Raw genomic sequence first — 16,594 nt, forward strand, 5'->3', positions numbered from 1 at the left:
GTTCAAGTAGGAAGAGAGGAGAGCAAGTGATTCCAGGTGAAGGTTGGTCTGTGATTTCATCATTCCTGTTTGTTTATGGATGGGATGGTGAGGGAGGTAAATGCAAGGGCCTGGGAGTGAGGAGGTCGGGAAGAGAGTTGGTCGTCTTTTGTGGATGACACAGCACTGGTGAAAATTCAGGTGAGAAACTGCAGCAGAAGTTGGTGACAGTTCGGAAGTGTGAAGGGATATGTAACAACATCCCTGTACAAGACATAATGACATGTTGAAAATGAAAGCAAGAAACAATATTGTGGCAGCAATGTTGTAGAGTGTTTACATGTTGGTCTTCATGTAAAATTGGAAAAAATAAGTAACTAGATAGAGATTAAAAATTTACTGAAACTATCAACATCTTTGGGCATTGGATAAAGGTAAGAAAATGCTCTTAAATATATAATTTTTTGTTCTTCAATGGTACAATATTTTTAGAGTGCAGCAAACTGATTATTCCAGCCTGAAGTTACAAGAAGTAAAAATCAAAGAGGCACAGTGGTGAAAATGAGATGGTTACAAATGCTAAATAAACTAAATACACTATCAAAATAAGGATGAGAGGATTGCCACAAACTGAGTTTACAGGCATAGACCAATAAAATTCTGTAGTGGATGGAGTATTTTCTATAAATACAGGATAATGTATCATTATAAACACTGCCAAGAATTCATGCTAAAATGACCAGTGAGGCTGGGTTCATATATACTGCACAAACAGAAGTCTGGCAAAAGTCCACATTACATATGATGGTGGTACTGAGGAGGCTGGGGACTTTACTGAAGTATCTGGTCACTTCAGGCTGATATAGTGCCACAGGTCAACTGAAATAAAGAGTTCCATATTGATTAAATTATTACAGTGATATGGCTTTCAAAATGGGTACAAAATGTACACAGCATTCTAGTTTTCATGGGGCAAATCACATGGGCAGTCAACAAAGAAAGTATTACTACCCATGAATTCATTAAAATACCAAGTTAATGTAACTCCAGTTTTATTTAATGTTCAAACTTAGGAACTTTAGGCTGGAAAAAAATAAGTATGTAATTAGTAGGGGACTCTGACAACACTGCTTTAGAGTTGCCCTCTGCCACTGGCCTTTTAAGGGTGAGGTCCTAAAGGTTAAGTGGCAAGAGTTCATCAGTTATGGAGAGACTTCTGCCACAGCCATCCCCTTGAGGAAGTTTCCAGAGGGTATAGGAATCGATGACAGACCTCCAGTTGTTTCAGTATGACTGGTATATCTGATTATTGTGGTATTTCTCGTACATTATAAAATCCCTTCCTTTTGCTACACTCTTTTTACTTGATATTTGAAATATTAAAATTTTTTGTTCTTTGAAATGGGACCAATAAGTGTATATCATTATCTTGGTGATACTATACTCATTTTAAGTATTATTTACACCACACTCACATTAGGAAAAGAAATTGAAAGGGATATGCTTTCATTTACCAAATATGTGGTTATGAGAGAAAATGAAGTTAAAGAGTTGCCTAACTTGTTAGAAAATTTAATCAGTTTAGAAATGGAAACTTTTTAAGGCAGAAAAATATACTATCAGTACATCATTTTTTAGCTTACATGCTTGCTAATCTCCCAGGACTTTGGAACATGAATGACCATAAATGTTCAAAAGAGGAAAATCTACATTTGTCAATAAGCACATAACGAGAATGAAATTCAGAAATAATCAAAGTCATGTGAACTTGATGAAAGACAGCAGACATTAGATGGTGATTATATTAGGGCAAGTTCCTTGACCTGTACCAAATTAGCCTTTTAATATTTTGTGGTCTTATTGCCAAATGAAGAAACTAAGCATTCCAGTTCATGACAAAACTGACAGGATTGTTAAAACCTTTTTTTCATAGTCTTGTGTGATTCACTATGACCCTGATTTCTGAAGTAAGGCTTTATCTCAACTCATCACTGCACTTGCAACATGCTTTCATTTTACAGATTACCAAACATTCTCAGCTTAAATGCTATAAAGTAGAAATATACTAATATCTCTCAATCCATTCAACACTTAACTCTATGCCTCAAACTCAAATAATGTATTTAACTTACCATCTTTAATCAAAATATATAAAGTAAGTATTACTAAAGAAAGTAGGAAGACAAAATATTAAAGGAAAAAAAAACAAAGAATTTCTAACCAACAGATAAGGTACTATCAGGGTTACTGGAAGGAACATTTCTAGCTGCAAAAATCTTTGTAATCATGTACTTTCATGTAGAACAGGAAGTAAGCAAGACCATAGTTATGTTTTGCAGATGACAAGTAAAGCAATTGAGTGGGAAGGATAAAGAAAAACTACATAAATCTGGACAGTACCTACTGATGAGCAGATTAGAACCTAGGAATTAATAAGTTTAAACATATAAATCAAGGTACAATGAATGTAACATGAAAAGAAATAGGGAAGGAAACCCGACATCAAAGACTTAAGAATTGTGGTAATCAAAATAATTATGGAACATACTGCAGCAAGACATAATTAATGATAAAAATATTTAATGTATGTATAAGAGTTAAACTTGAATACAGCTGTATTGCCAGTGTTATAGTTTTTGAGCATGGAGGGATCTGCTAGAGCAGTTACTGAAGTATGAGGCAAGGGTAAACCATCCATTTCTACTTGGTGGTTGGAGTTTAGCAAATGGGTGACGTGTAATAAACCTCTCAGATTTCCAGGAGTGAGCATTGTCTTTGATAAGAGGGAAGGCTGGGTGGATTGTCTGCTATTTTAAAGCACTAGGGGAGGCCAAAATAATCAGTTTTAGTAAATGGGTAAAGAGATGGAAGCCAATGAGTGTAAATCTCTCTCATTTTACCATGAAAAAAAAAAAATCCTTTAAAAATGTGTATTATCTCAGATAATAGCTCTAATACAAGTCTGTTGACAAGTATCACATCACCATTAAAATGGGGACACTAATGCCTTCATGTGATCTTATTCTTTACTATTCTTTGCACACCTCATTCATATATATTACCCAGATATACTATTGATACAACCTTTGGAAAGGCAATGGTAATGATTAAAGGAAAAATATGAGCACCAAGCCTACCTTTAGGATCTATGGGCTGTCCTGGGCCTGGTTCAGATGAGGCCTCTACAATTCCTTGTGCTTCTTGTGGTAGGACCTTTTCTATAGCATTAGGGACAGCAACACAGCCGATGCTCAGGCCACCAGCATCAGATTTACCTTCTACCAAATTCTGCCATGCTTCATGAGTCTCCATGATGATCTGTAATGTAAAAATTTTATACAAAATGACACACATGTTATGGGCTACACTTTATACAAGGTACGAAAATAATCTCGTATCTATTATGCACATTTTTTTCAAATTATTAGGGTTTTCCATTTACTCAAAACACAATGTGAGCCAGTTATAAAATCCTTCCAAACTAATAACACATACGGGATGTGAAAACTTGGCAGGTACAAACCATACAGTATGTTTAGAATATCACATCTAGAAAAAGAAAAAATCGTATACTTCCATAAATGAAGAGGATACATGAAGAGAACCAGGCCCACCTATCAACAAAATACACCATTTGATACCAGTACAAAAGAAAATATATTTTTCTGAGTTATTTTCACATATGATTCAGATCTTCTGTAAGAATTTTCTTTGTGTGTGTGCACCAAAAAACGCATCATAAAATGGCTTAAAATTTATACGCTCGCTTAAACTATCAGCCTTTCAATGACTTTGTAAATTTTCTTTTACGCTCGCTTAAACTATCAGCCTTTCAATGACTTTGTAAATTTTCTTTTATGTTCATTTAAACCCTGTTTGTTTTTGAATAATGTATATATATATCTAAAAACCTTCACTCTTACTAGCAATATACATATACAATCTGTATTACATGTATCAAATATAATGACAGAACACAGTGCATACCTTATGAGCAAAGTCTCGATCTTTTGCCATTCCATTGAAAGCGAACTGGTTTTCTGGTTTGCCATCTGGAATCTTGTAAATCCTGAACCATTCTACAGTGGCCTTCAAAAAGCCAGGCATATGCTTCTCCACATCAGATATGTCACTCAGTTGCGGGGCCATTGGATCATTAACATCGATGGCAATGAGCTTCCAATCTGTTTCTCCTTCATCAATTAGGGCTATAGTTCCAAGCACCTGAAGTAAATAACTAATGAACAGGGTGATCCTGATAAACAATAAACAAACTAAGAATTAATTGGGAGATTGGTTTTGGATTTTAAGATAGTAAGATGAAGCTCAGGTCAAAGTTATAATTTCACATTTCCCAGTTCACCCAGATGAATAGGTACTGTCTCGGAAAAATGTAAACTATATCTTAAGTCAAACAGGCTCCAAACTTCACATAGACTGAGACACAAAAAGACACACACTTAAGTTTGTTAATGGTCAGCAAAAAGTCTTGGGGGGTAAAATTTTTATTTTTAGTTTAAATGAGATAAGTTGCTAGAAGCAATGAAAAGTTTTTACCAAGGATGTAAGGCATGTGTAAGAGTAGGAAGAGAGGAGAGTGATTGGTTCAAAGTGAATGTTGGTTTGTGGCAGGGGTGTGTGATGTCCCCATGACTGTTTAATTTGTTTATGGATGGGGTGGTGAGGGAGGTGAATGCAAGAGTTTTGGAGAGAGGGGTCAATATGCAGTCTGTTGTGGATGAGAGGGCCTGGGACATGAGTCAGTTGTTGTTTGCTGATGCTACAGCTCTAGTGGCAGATTTGTGTGAGAAACTGCAGAAGTTGGTGACTCAGTTTGGAAGAGTGTGCAAAAGGAGAAAATTGAGAGTAAATGTGAATAAGAGCAAGGTTATTAGGTTCAGTAGGGTTGAGGGACAAGGAAATTGGGAAGTAAGTTTGAATGGAGAAAAATTGGAGAAGTGAAGTGTTTTAGATATCTGGGAGTGGATTTAGCAATGGTTGGAACCATGGAAGTGGTAGTGAGTCACGAGGTGGGGGAAGGGGTGAAGGTTCTGGGAGCAATGAAGAACGTGTGAAAAGAGAACGTTATCTCAGAGCAAAAATGGGTATGTCTGAAAGAATAGTAATTCCAATAATGTTATATGGTTGTGAGGCATGGGCTATGGATAGGGTTGTATGGAGGGGGTGGATGTGTAGGAAATGAAATGTCTGAGGACAATATGTGGTGGTCTGATCGAGTAAGTAATGAGGGGGTAAGAGAGATGTGGAAATAAAAAGAAAGTGGTTGAGAGAGCAGAAGAGGGTGTGTTGAAATGGTTTGGACATATGGAGTGTATGACTGAGGAAAGATTGACAAAGAGGATATATGTGTCAGTGGTGAAGGAAACAAGAAGTGGGAGACCAAATTGGAGGTGGAAGGATGGAATGAAGAAGATTTAGGATGGTGAGAGGCGTGCAGCGAACTGAGTGAATTGGAACGATGTGGTATACCCGGGTTAACATGCTGTCAATGGACTGAACCAGAGCATGTGAAGCATCTGGGGTAAACCAAGGAAAGGTCTGTAGGGCCTGGATATGGATAGGGAGCTGTGGTTTCAATGTATTACACATGACAACTAGAGACTGTGGTTTTGGTGCACTACACATGACAACTAGAGACTGAGTGTGAATGAATGTAGCCTTTTTTTGTCTGTTTTCCTGGCACTACCTTGTTGAAGCAGGGGATTGCGCTGCTGTTTCCTGTGGGTTGGGATAGCAACAGTAATGGATGAAGGCAAGCAGGTATGAATGTGTACATGTGTATACATGTATATATATGTGTGCATGTATGTATATGTTGATATGTATGTATATGTGCATATATGGACATTTATGTATACATATGTGTATATTCATGGGCCATTCATAATCTGTTTCCTGGCGCTACCTCGCTGATGCGGGAAGCAGCGTTTATGAATAATAATAATATTAGTTTAAATGAATGACAATTTGCACTCAAAAGATATATATTCCCCTTATGTTTTTGGGTGATTTGCTCTCGTAAGCTTCATTACTGTTACTAGAATTATTCTGGGGATAATGCAAGTCTTCTAGAACTGACAAAGTCAGGAATGGCTGGTATGGACTCAATTACAAGAATGTACCAAAACTAAATCTGCAAAAAGACTAGAGATGAAAACACCATAGCAAATGTTCGAGGAGCAAGACCTGAACCTGAAATCAAAGACAGCTTAAGCTAATTAAAATTCTGAGCAGATATTTCAAGGGTCATGAGACTTAGACTGTAATACAGTCAAGTGGAGGGGATTCAGGAGATAAAAAGCCAGAGGAAGGATGGCGAAGCCATTAAAATGCAACCAAAGTCTGATGAGTCTCCTGTAGATTTACTTAGAGGCTCTTCGGGCAAAGGAAAGGACTAAAACATGTACAAAATAAATTGACGCCAATATTGGGTAGGGAATGGCAGGAGCAACATCAGCAGCCTTTCAGATCTAGGAAAGGACAAAAGCACCTACAGAATCTATTGAAAAGGTTCAAGAAAAGGTATAATACACACACACTGATGACAGCAGAGGACAGGGAAGTTCAGAAGGAGCAACTCCAGCAGGATATCAACAGACAGCATGCAGAGTGATGGAGAACCCTGGGTGTCACAGATATACCAAGTGAATTAAGTGAAGTGATTGAAAGAATAATATGCTCTATTAAAGATACAGCAATCAAGAAAGTTTATGGGCTAGATGATGGAAGGTTTAGAAAAGTACAGAGTAGTGCTTCCTAGCTAAAAAAAAAAAAAAAAAAAAAGCTAGAGAAACAAAAGCTACACTATATATATAAACAGAGTGCACCAAAATTAGAATGATCAATCAAGCTGGAGGATGAAAGGCTTACATCACTGGTTAAGGAGGAAATGCTTTAGAAAATATTGTTGGAGACTATGGGACAGTCAGATGCAATTTTCATGATAAAGGAAAGGGGAAGAATTGTTTAATAACCAAGATATAGGGAGGCAACCAGCAATTGTTACATTTGACTTGAAGACATCCAGCCAATAAGTACTTAGGAAAGCTAAGAACCTTCAAGCAAGGTGGAACTCAATGGGATATTCATCAAATGTGATCCTCAAAAGAAAAGGGGGAGAAAAGCAGGGAGTACTGTTAGAATACAAATAAACAAGACCATATTTAGCAAGAGGATGAAGCAGCTCTGCTAGCACTGCACATGGGGTAGAAGTGATAGGAGGTAATGTCAGACTGAGAGTAATGTACTCAAATGGATTAATAGTGAATAGTAAAGAGTTGTAATTCAACAATCATATAAGGGAAAGTGCACCTGATATTGCTGGAGTCATGACAACTAAGCTTACCAAGGAAAAGGAAAAGGGGAAACATCAAACCTATATATAAGAAAGGAGACTGGAGACAGGCACTGAACTATAGACTGGTCTCACTAACATGTGTGGTTGGTAAGGTTCTGGAAAAGATTATAAAAAAGCTGATGGAAGACTTTCTATCGACAAAATATTTCTTAAGCATGAGACAGCATGGTTTTAAGGAAAGATGGTCGACGAAATAATGAGCTCACGCCTAGACTAAAGGGAAAGTTGAGTGGACTGTTTGTATCTAAACTGTCCAAAGAATTTGACTGTACTGCATGGGAAACTGATGGAGGACCTTGATCACAAGGTAGGAATATGGGGGGGGGGTTCAATGTATAACAGATTATCTTTCTGGAAGGGAACAAAGGTCTTATGTTGGAGGAGCCATTTCCAAGTGGGTTGAGGTGACCAGCAGAGTGCCACAGAGTTTGGTTCTAGGACCATTACACTTCTTGATCTATCATATGACCTGCTTGTATGTAAGAAATCCTACCTGAATAAGTTTGCAGATGCAAAGGTCATGTGGAAAGTGAAAAGTGATATGGATTGCATCAGCTTACAAGGTGATCTAAACGGAGTCCAAAGTTGGTCTGAAACATGGTTGATGAAATTCAACTTGAGAAAATCTAAAGTACTGAGGATGGGACAAAGAGAGAGATGGCCTTAAAATGACTATTATCTAGAAGAAATAAGCCTCAGGATTCTGTGTGCGAAAGGGACTTGGGAGTTAATATCATCCCTAACCTGTCACCAGAGGACCTTATTAGCAGAAAAATTAAGGAAAACAAGCTGTCTGCTGGCAAATATCAGTATATTTAGCAAGCTATTCATATACTACAATAGGCCAAAACTAGAATGAGCTTCTCAAGTTTGGTCACTCTGCACAAAGATGTTATAGAGAAGGGCAAAAAAGATTGTTCAAGAATTACGACAGCTATGTTAGAGGGAAAGGCTGAAGGTTTTGAATTTACTAAACAGTGGAAAACATAGAGGATCACAATCTTTAAGTTTCCAAAAGGCATTAATGAGGACAGTGATCATTTCTTCAAGATGTAGAGATAAAGCAACTAGGAGATACAATACGATATATTTGTTAAAAGTATGTAAAGAAATACTTCATCAGTGCATGAGTGGTGGATGAATCAAACAGAATGACTGAGGTCATGGTTAATGAAGCCAGTATACATAAACTTAGAGAAGTTGTATGATAATTGAGCACGTGCAAGAGAAGTGAGTCCCATGAATGTAAAAGTCCATTCCTGTACAGTAGAAGCATGTAATTACAATAAGTAATAATTATATCAGCCAGTAGCAACCACTAATGAAACCTGTTTGGAGTGGTCCCAATCACCCCAAACAATAACACCAGGGATATGCCAATTTCACTGATTTAGTATTGGCATTATGGCCATGCTTTAGGGTTTCATATAAGATGCCCTTAATTAACTGATGTTTTGGTTGTTTAAGGTTTTGAAATCATTATGAACAAGCATGTGGAGTTTGTGTGTTCTATAAATATCACTTCATGTATGCTAGTTTAGGTTCAAGTATATATTCATAATTAGTCCTTCACTAGGAAGCCTTTCTTTAATTTCTACAAGGGCTGTTTTATGAAATACATTTCATATCTTCAAATGGCTGAAAAAAAAAGAATTAACTGAATCAGTTTTTATCGAGGATGTAAGGCATGTGTACGTGTAGGAAGAGAGGAAAGTGATTGGTTCTCAGTGAATGTAGGTTTGCGGCAGGGGTGTGTGATGTCTCCATGGTTGTTTAATTTGTTTATGGATGGGGTTGTTAGGGAGGTAAATGCAAGAGTTTTGGAAAGAGGGGCAAGTATGAAGTCTGTTGTGGATGAGAGAGCTTGGGAAGTGAGTCAGTTGTTGTTCGCTGATGATACAGCGCTGGTGACTGATTCATGTGAGAAACTGCAGAAGCTGGTGACTGAGTTTGGTAAAGTGTGTGAAAGAAGAAAGTTAAGAGTAAATGTGAATAAGAGCAAGGTTATTAGGTACAGTAGGGTTGAGGGTCAAGTCAATTGGGAGGTAAGTTTGAATGGAGAAAAACTGGAGGAAGTAAAGTGTTTTAGATATCTGGGTGTGGATCTGGCAGTGGATGGAACCATGGAAGCGGAAGTGAATCATAGGGTGGGGGAGGGGGCGAAAATCCTGGGAGCCTTGAAGAATGTGTGGAAGTCGAGAACATTATATCGGAAAGCAAAAATGGGTATGTTTGAAGGAATAGTGGTTCCAACAATGTTGTATGGTTGCGAGGCGTGGGCTATGGATAGAGTTGTGCGCAGGAGGGTGGACGTGCTGGAAATGAGATGTTTGAGGACAATGTGTGGTGTGAGGTGCTTTGATCGAGTAAGTAATGTAAGGGTAAGAGAGATGTGTGGAAATAAAAAGAGCGTGGTTGAGAGAGCAGAAGAGGGTGTTTTGAAATGGTTTGGGCACATGGAGAGAATGAGTGAGGAAAGATTGACCAAGAGGATATATGTGTCAGAGGTGGAGGGAACGAGGAGAAGTGGGAGACCAAATTGGAGGTGGAAAGATGGAGTGAAAAAGATTTTGAGTGATAGGGGCCTGAACATGCAGGAGGGTGAGGGGCGGGCAAGGAATAGAGTGAACTGGATCAATATGGTATACCAGGGTTGACGTGCTGTCAGTGGATTGAATCAGGGCATGTGAAGCATCTGGGGTAAACCATGGAAAGTTGTGTGGGGCCTGATTGTGGAAAGGGAGCTGTGGTTTCAGGCATTATTGCATGACAGCTAGAGACTGAGTGTGAACGAATGGGGCCTTTGTTGTCTATTCCTAGTGCTACCTCGCACACATGAGGGGGGAGGGGGATGGTATTCCATGTGTGGCGAGGTGGCGATGGGAATGAATAAAGGCAGACAGTATGAATTGTGTGCATGGGTATATATGTATGTGTCTGTGTGTGTATATATATGTGTACATTGAGATGTATAGGTATGTATATTTGCGTGTGTGGACGTGTATGTATATACATTGTGTATGGGGGTGGGTTAGGCCATTTCTTTCGTCTGTTTCCTTGCGCTACCTCGCAAATGCAGGAGACAGTGACAAAGCAAAATAAATAAATAAAATAGATTGTCTATGTGAAAAACATTAAAGATAAGCTTTCTATTTTATGGCCTATTTCACAAATCATTGTGGTCACATCGATTGCAGAGATAAAATATCCACACATCATATAACTGAAAATAGTTCTACAGTTACTGCTATGCACAGTGTTACACAATATTCTTGAATATCTACTCCACTTTACTCCTTACTTTTTTCATACATACTCGCCACTTCCCGCATTAGCGAGGTAGTGTTAAGAACAGAGGACTGGGCCTAAGATGGAATCCTCCCTTGGCCCCCTTCTCTGTTCCTTCTTTTGGAAAAGTAAAAACTGGAGGGGAGGATTTCCAGCCTCCTGCGCCCTCCCCTTTTAGTTGCCTTTGAGGACATGCAGGGAATACGTGGGAAGTATTCTTTCTCACCTGGTAAAACATCTTTCAATAATATATTTGTGTGGACAGTGCAGTCAAAGTGCTTCAATTCTTTTTGGTACAGACAAAATACAAATGCCTTATTGCTATACAGTAGTTGAAAAATCCTCATAAAGTTATCCTGACATATGCTACAATAGGTTGAAAACAATTCTATATGAAAATCATATATTTCAGCTGAAGTGAAAACAGAATGTAGAATTTTACTCACCTTAACTTGGATAACTTCACCCCTCTTAGCCACACGATAGCCAATCTCACATACATCGATGGGATCATTATCACCTTTGCAGCCTGTAGCTTCATCTATGTGCCCTGGGTCCTCCCATGTCTAAAAGAAATGAAAAAGTATGTATACATATAGTTGAGCTGGAGTTTAAGTTTGAATGGGCAGAACTTGGAGGAAGTTAATTGTTTTAGATACCTAGGAGTGGACATCGCAAAAATAATGGGAACTGAAGTGAGCCATAGGATGGGTGAGGGGTGCAATAGTCCAGACCACATTGAGGAGTGTGGAAAAAGATGTCACTATATGTAAGGGCAAAGGTGGGTATATCTGATGGTACAGTATCCCTAAAGGTGGTGTACAGAAGTGAAGTGTGGGCTGTATAAGACAAAGTACAGAAGCGTGTCGAAAATGAAATGACTAAGAACAGTATGTGGTATGAAGAGGGTTATTTTTTTTTTCATGTTGAAGGTTCCAGTTCCAGTCAAGGACAAAAGCCCATACCAAGGCCAGGCCTTAACTGAAATATAAAGAGAATTATGAATTGGATACAGAAAAGACAAGGGAAAGCATCTATGAATATCTGAGAGACTGAAAGACTGGTCTTTTGAAATGTGCCAGGTCCTAGTTATTGGGAAAGAAATGACAAGGTAACGAGTTCAAAAACTTTGACGTGCAGGGAAAGAAGCAGGCATCAAAACAGCCCACCCATGAGTTGCCAATGGCCAAACAACAATCATGTGATGCAGCAGCTTGCCAAGTATTGTGCGGTCTAACTTGGGTTGGACATACACAATAAATGATAGAATAAGAGAAATGTGTGGTAGAAAAAGGAATATTTATGAAAAGGCAGAAGAGGGTGTGCTGCAATGGTCTGGAAATATGGAAAGAAGCTATATGTGTCAAAAATGGAGGGGACAAGGAGAGAAGGAAGACCAAATGGTTGATGGAAGGATGCACTAGTAAAGGTTTTGAGTGCTAGGGGCCTGAACATATAAGAAGGCCTAAAGCATGCCTAGAACAGAATAAACTGGAGCAATGAGGTTTACAGGGGTCTGATATGCTGTTAATGGACTGAATTCGGGGCATGCAAAGCAGTCATTACACACGACAGCTGCGAGTGAATAAATCTATTTCTTCATCTGTTCCTAATACTATATTGTAAACCAAGGAAACTCCAAACATGAAAGTATATATATATATATATATATATATATATATAAATTTTTTTTTTCTTTTTTTCTTTTAAACTATTTGCCATTTCCCGCGTTAGCGAGGTAGCGTTAAGAACAGAGGACTGGGCCTTTTTTGGAATATCCTCACCTGGCCCCCTCTGTTCCTCTTTTGGAAAATTAAAAAAAAAAATATATATTTCTATTCATTTTATTTTGCTTTGTCGCTGTCTCCCACGTTAGCGAGGTAGCGCAAGAAAACAGACGAAATAATGGCCCAACCCACCCACATACACATGTACATACATACATGTCCACACACGCAAATATACATACCTATATATCTCAATGTATACATATATATACACACAGACATATACATATACACACATGTACATAATTCATACTGTCTGCCTTTATTCATTCCTATCGCCACACATGGAATAACAACCCCCTCCCCCCTCATGTGTGCAAGGTAGCACTAAGAAAGACAACAAAGGCCACATTCGTTCACACTCAGTCTCTAGCTGTCTTGTAATAATGCACCGAAACCACAGCTCCCTTTCCACATCCAGGCCCCACAGAACTTTCCATGGTTTACCCCAGACGCTTCACATGCCCCGGTTCAATCCATTGACAGCACGTCGACCCTGGTATACCACATCATCCAGTTCACTCTATTCCTTGCCCGCCCTTCACCCTCCTGCATGTCCAGGCCCCGATCACTCAAAATCTTTTTCACTCCATCTTTCCACCTCCAATTTCGTCTCCCACTTCTCGTTCCCTCCTACTCTGACACATATATCCTCTTGGTCAATCTTTCCTCACTCATTCTCTCCATGTGACCAAACCATTTCAAAACACTCTCTTCTGCTCTCTCAACCACACTCTTTTTGTTACCACACATCTCTCTTACCCTATCATATAGGAAAAAATGCAATTGAGTGGGAGATGTATAAAAGAAAGAGACAGGAGGTCAAGAGAAAGGTGCAAGAGGTGAAAAAGAGGGCAAATGAGAGTTGGGGTGAGAGAGTATCATTAAATTTTAGGGAGAATAAAAAGATGTTCTGGAAGGAGGTAAATAAATTGCGTAAGACAAGGGAGCAAATGGGAACTTCAGTGAAGGGCACAAATGGGGAGATGATAACAAGTAGTGGTGATGTGAGAAGGAGATGGAGTGAGTATTTTGAAGGTTTGTTGAATGTGTTTGATGATAGAGTGGCAGATATAGGGTGTTTTGGTCGAGGTGGTGTGCAAAGTGAGAGGGTTAGGGAAAATGATTTGGTAGACAGAGAAGAGGTAGTAAAAGCTTTGCGGAAGATGAAAGCCGGCAAGGCAGCAGGTTTGGATGGTATTGCAGTGGAATTTATTAAAAAAGGGGGTGACTGTATTATTGACTGGTTGGTAAGGTTATCTAATGTATGTATGACTCATGGTGAGGTGCCTGAGGATTGGCGGAATGCGTGCATAGTGCCACTGTACAAAGGCAAAGGGGATAAGAGTGAGTGCTCAAATTACAGAGGTATAAGTTTGTTGAGTATTCCTGGTAAATTATATGGGAGGGTATTGATTGAGAGGGTGAAGGCATGTACAGAGCATCAGATTGGGGAAGAGCAGTGTGGTTTCAGAAGTGGTAGAGGATGTGTGGATCAGGTGTTTGCTTTGAAGAATGTATGTGAGAAATACTTAGAAAAGCAAATGGATTTGTATGTAGCATTTATGGATCTGGAGAAGGCATATGATAGAGTTGATAGAGATGCTCTGGGGAAGGTATTAAGAATATATGGTGTGGGAGGCAAGTTGTTAGAAGCAGTGAAAAGTTTTTATCGAGGATGTAAGGCATGTGTACGTGTAGGAAGAGAGGAAAGTGATTGGTTCTCAGTGAATGTAGGTTTGCGGCACGGGTGTGTGATGTTTCCATGGTTGTTTAATTTGTTTATGGATGGGGTTGTTAGGGAGGTGAATGCAAGAGTTTTGGAAAGAGGGGCAAGTATGAAGTCTGTTGGGGATGAGAGAGCTTGGGAAGTGAGTCAGTTGTTGTTCACTGATGATACAGTGCTGGTGGCTGATTCATGTGAGAAACTGCAGAAGCTGGTGACTGAGTTTGGTAAAGTGTGTGAAAGAAGAAAGTTAAGAGTAAATATGAATAAGAGCAAGGTTATTAGGTACAGTAGGGTTGAGGGTCAAGTCAATTGGGAGGTAAGTTTGAATGGAGAAAAAATGGAGGAAGTAAAGTGTTTTAGATATCTGGGAGTGGATCTGGTAGCGGATGGAACCATGGAAGTGGAAGTGGATCATAGGGTGGGGTAGGGGGCGAAAATTCTGGGAGCCTTGAAGAATGTGTGGAAGTCGAGAACATTATCTCGGAAAGCAAAAATGGGTATGTTTGAAGGAATAGTGGTTCCAACAATGTTGTATGGTTGCGAGGCGTGGGCTATGGATAGAGTTGTGCGCAGGAGGATGGATGTGCTAGAAATGAGATGTTTGAGGACAATGTGTGGTGTGAGGTGGTTTGATCGAGTAAGTAATGCAAGGGTATGAGAGATGTGTGGAAATAAAAAGAGCGTGGTTGAGAGAGCAGAAGAGGGTGTTTTGAAATGGTTTGGGAACATGGAGAGAATGAGTGAGGAAAGATTGACCAAGAGGATATATGTGTCGGAGGTGGAGGGAACGAGGAGAAGTGGGAGACCAAATTGGAGGTGGAAAGATGTAGTGAAAAAGATTTTGTGTGATCAGGGCCTGAACATGCAGGAGGGTGAAAGGAGGGCAAGGAATAGAGTGAATTGGATCGATGTGGTATACCGGGGTTGACGTGCTGTCAGTGGATTGAATCAGGGCATGTGAAGCGTCTGGGGTAAACCATGGAAAACTGTGTAGGTATGTATATTTTGCGTGTGTGGACGTGTATGTATATACATGTGTATGGGGGTGGGTTGGGCCATTTCTTTCGTCTGTTTCCTTGCGCTACCTTGCAAACGCGGGAGACAGCGGCAAAAAAAAAAAATATATATATATATATATATATATATATATATATATATATGATTTCGTAAACAGAGAAGAGGTAGTGAAAGCTTTGCGGAAGATGAAAGCCGGCAAGGCAGCAGGTTTGGATGGTATTGCGCTGGAATTTGTTAAAAAAGGGGGTGACTGTATTGTTGACTGGTTGGTAAGGTTATTTAATGTATGTATGACTCATGGTGAGGTGCCTGAGGATTGGCGGAATGCGTGCATAGTGCCATTGTACAAAGGCAAAGGGGATAAGAGTGAGTGCTCAAATTACAGAGGTATAAGTTTGTTGAGTATTCCTGGTAAATTATATGGGAGGGTATTGATTGAGAGGGTGAAGGCATGTACAGAGCATCAGATTGGAGAAGAGCAGTGTGGTTTCAGAAGTGGTAGAGGATGTGTGGATCAGGTGTTTGCTTTGAAGAATGTACGTGAGAAATACTTAGAAAAGCAAATGGATTTGTATGTAGCATTTATGGATCTGGAGAAGGCATATGATAGAGTTGATAGAGATGCTCTGTGGAAGGTATTAAGAATATATGGTGTGGGAGGCAAGTTGTTAGAAGCAGTGAAAAGGTTTTATCGAGGATGTAAGGCATGTGTAAGTGTAGGAAGAGAGGAAAGTGATTGGTTCTCAGTGAATGTAGGTTTGCGGCAGGGGTGTGTGATGTCTCCATGGTTGTTTAATTTATTTATGGATGGGGTTGTTAGGGAGGTAAATGCAAGAGTTTTGGAAAGAGGGGCAAGTATGAAGTCTGTTGGGGATGAGAGAGCTTGGGAAGTGAGTCAGTTGTTGTTCGCTGATGATACAGCGCTGGTGGCTGATTCATGTGAGAAACTGCAGAAGCTGGTGACTGAGTTTGGTAAAGTGTGTGGAAGAAGAAAGTTAAGAGTGAATTTGAATAAGAGCAAGGTTATTAGGTGCAGTAGGGTTGAGGGTCAAGTCAATTGGGAGGTGAGTTTGAATGGAGAAAAACTGGAGGAAGTGAAGTGTTTTAGATATCTGGGAGTGGATCTAGCAGCGGATGGAACCATGGAAGCGGAAGTGGATCATAGGGTGGGGGAGGGGGCGAAAATTCTGGGGGCCTTGAAGAATGTGTGGAAGTCGAGAACATTATCTCGGAAAGCAAAAATGGGTATGTTTGAAGGAATAGTGGTTCCAACAATGTTGTATGGTTGCGAGGTGTGGGCTATGGATAGAGTTGTGCGCAGGAGGATGGATGTGCTGGAAATGAGATGTTTGAGGACAATGTGTGGTGTGAGGTGGTTTGATCGAGTGAGTAACGTAAGGGTAAGAGAGATGTGTG

General features: G+C 39.5%; 1 protein-coding gene across 4 annotated transcripts in view; it reads right to left on the bottom strand.

The window, feature by feature from the left end:
- Window positions 1-427: 427 nt before the first annotated feature.
- Nurf-38 (Inorganic pyrophosphatase Nurf-38) overlaps window positions 428-16,594 on the bottom strand; it is a 149,869-nt gene continuing 133,702 nt past the window's right edge. For all 4 annotated transcript variants that reach the window (XM_071662696.1, XM_071662697.1, XM_071662698.1 and 1 more), the window contains 4 exons: window positions 11,092-11,211; window positions 3,967-4,203; window positions 3,117-3,297; window positions 428-858 (listed from right to left, as the gene is read on the bottom strand). In XM_071662696.1, the coding sequence (XP_071518797.1) occupies window positions 827-858; window positions 3,117-3,297; window positions 3,967-4,203; window positions 11,092-11,211 (570 nt within the window). In that variant the 3' untranslated portion in view covers window positions 428-826. The remainder of the gene's footprint in view (window positions 859-3,116; window positions 3,298-3,966; window positions 4,204-11,091; window positions 11,212-16,594) is intronic.

This window comes from Panulirus ornatus, chromosome 6, assembly GCF_036320965.1.
Source record: "Panulirus ornatus isolate Po-2019 chromosome 6, ASM3632096v1, whole genome shotgun sequence".
Lineage (NCBI taxonomy): Eukaryota > Metazoa > Arthropoda > Malacostraca > Decapoda > Palinuridae > Panulirus > Panulirus ornatus.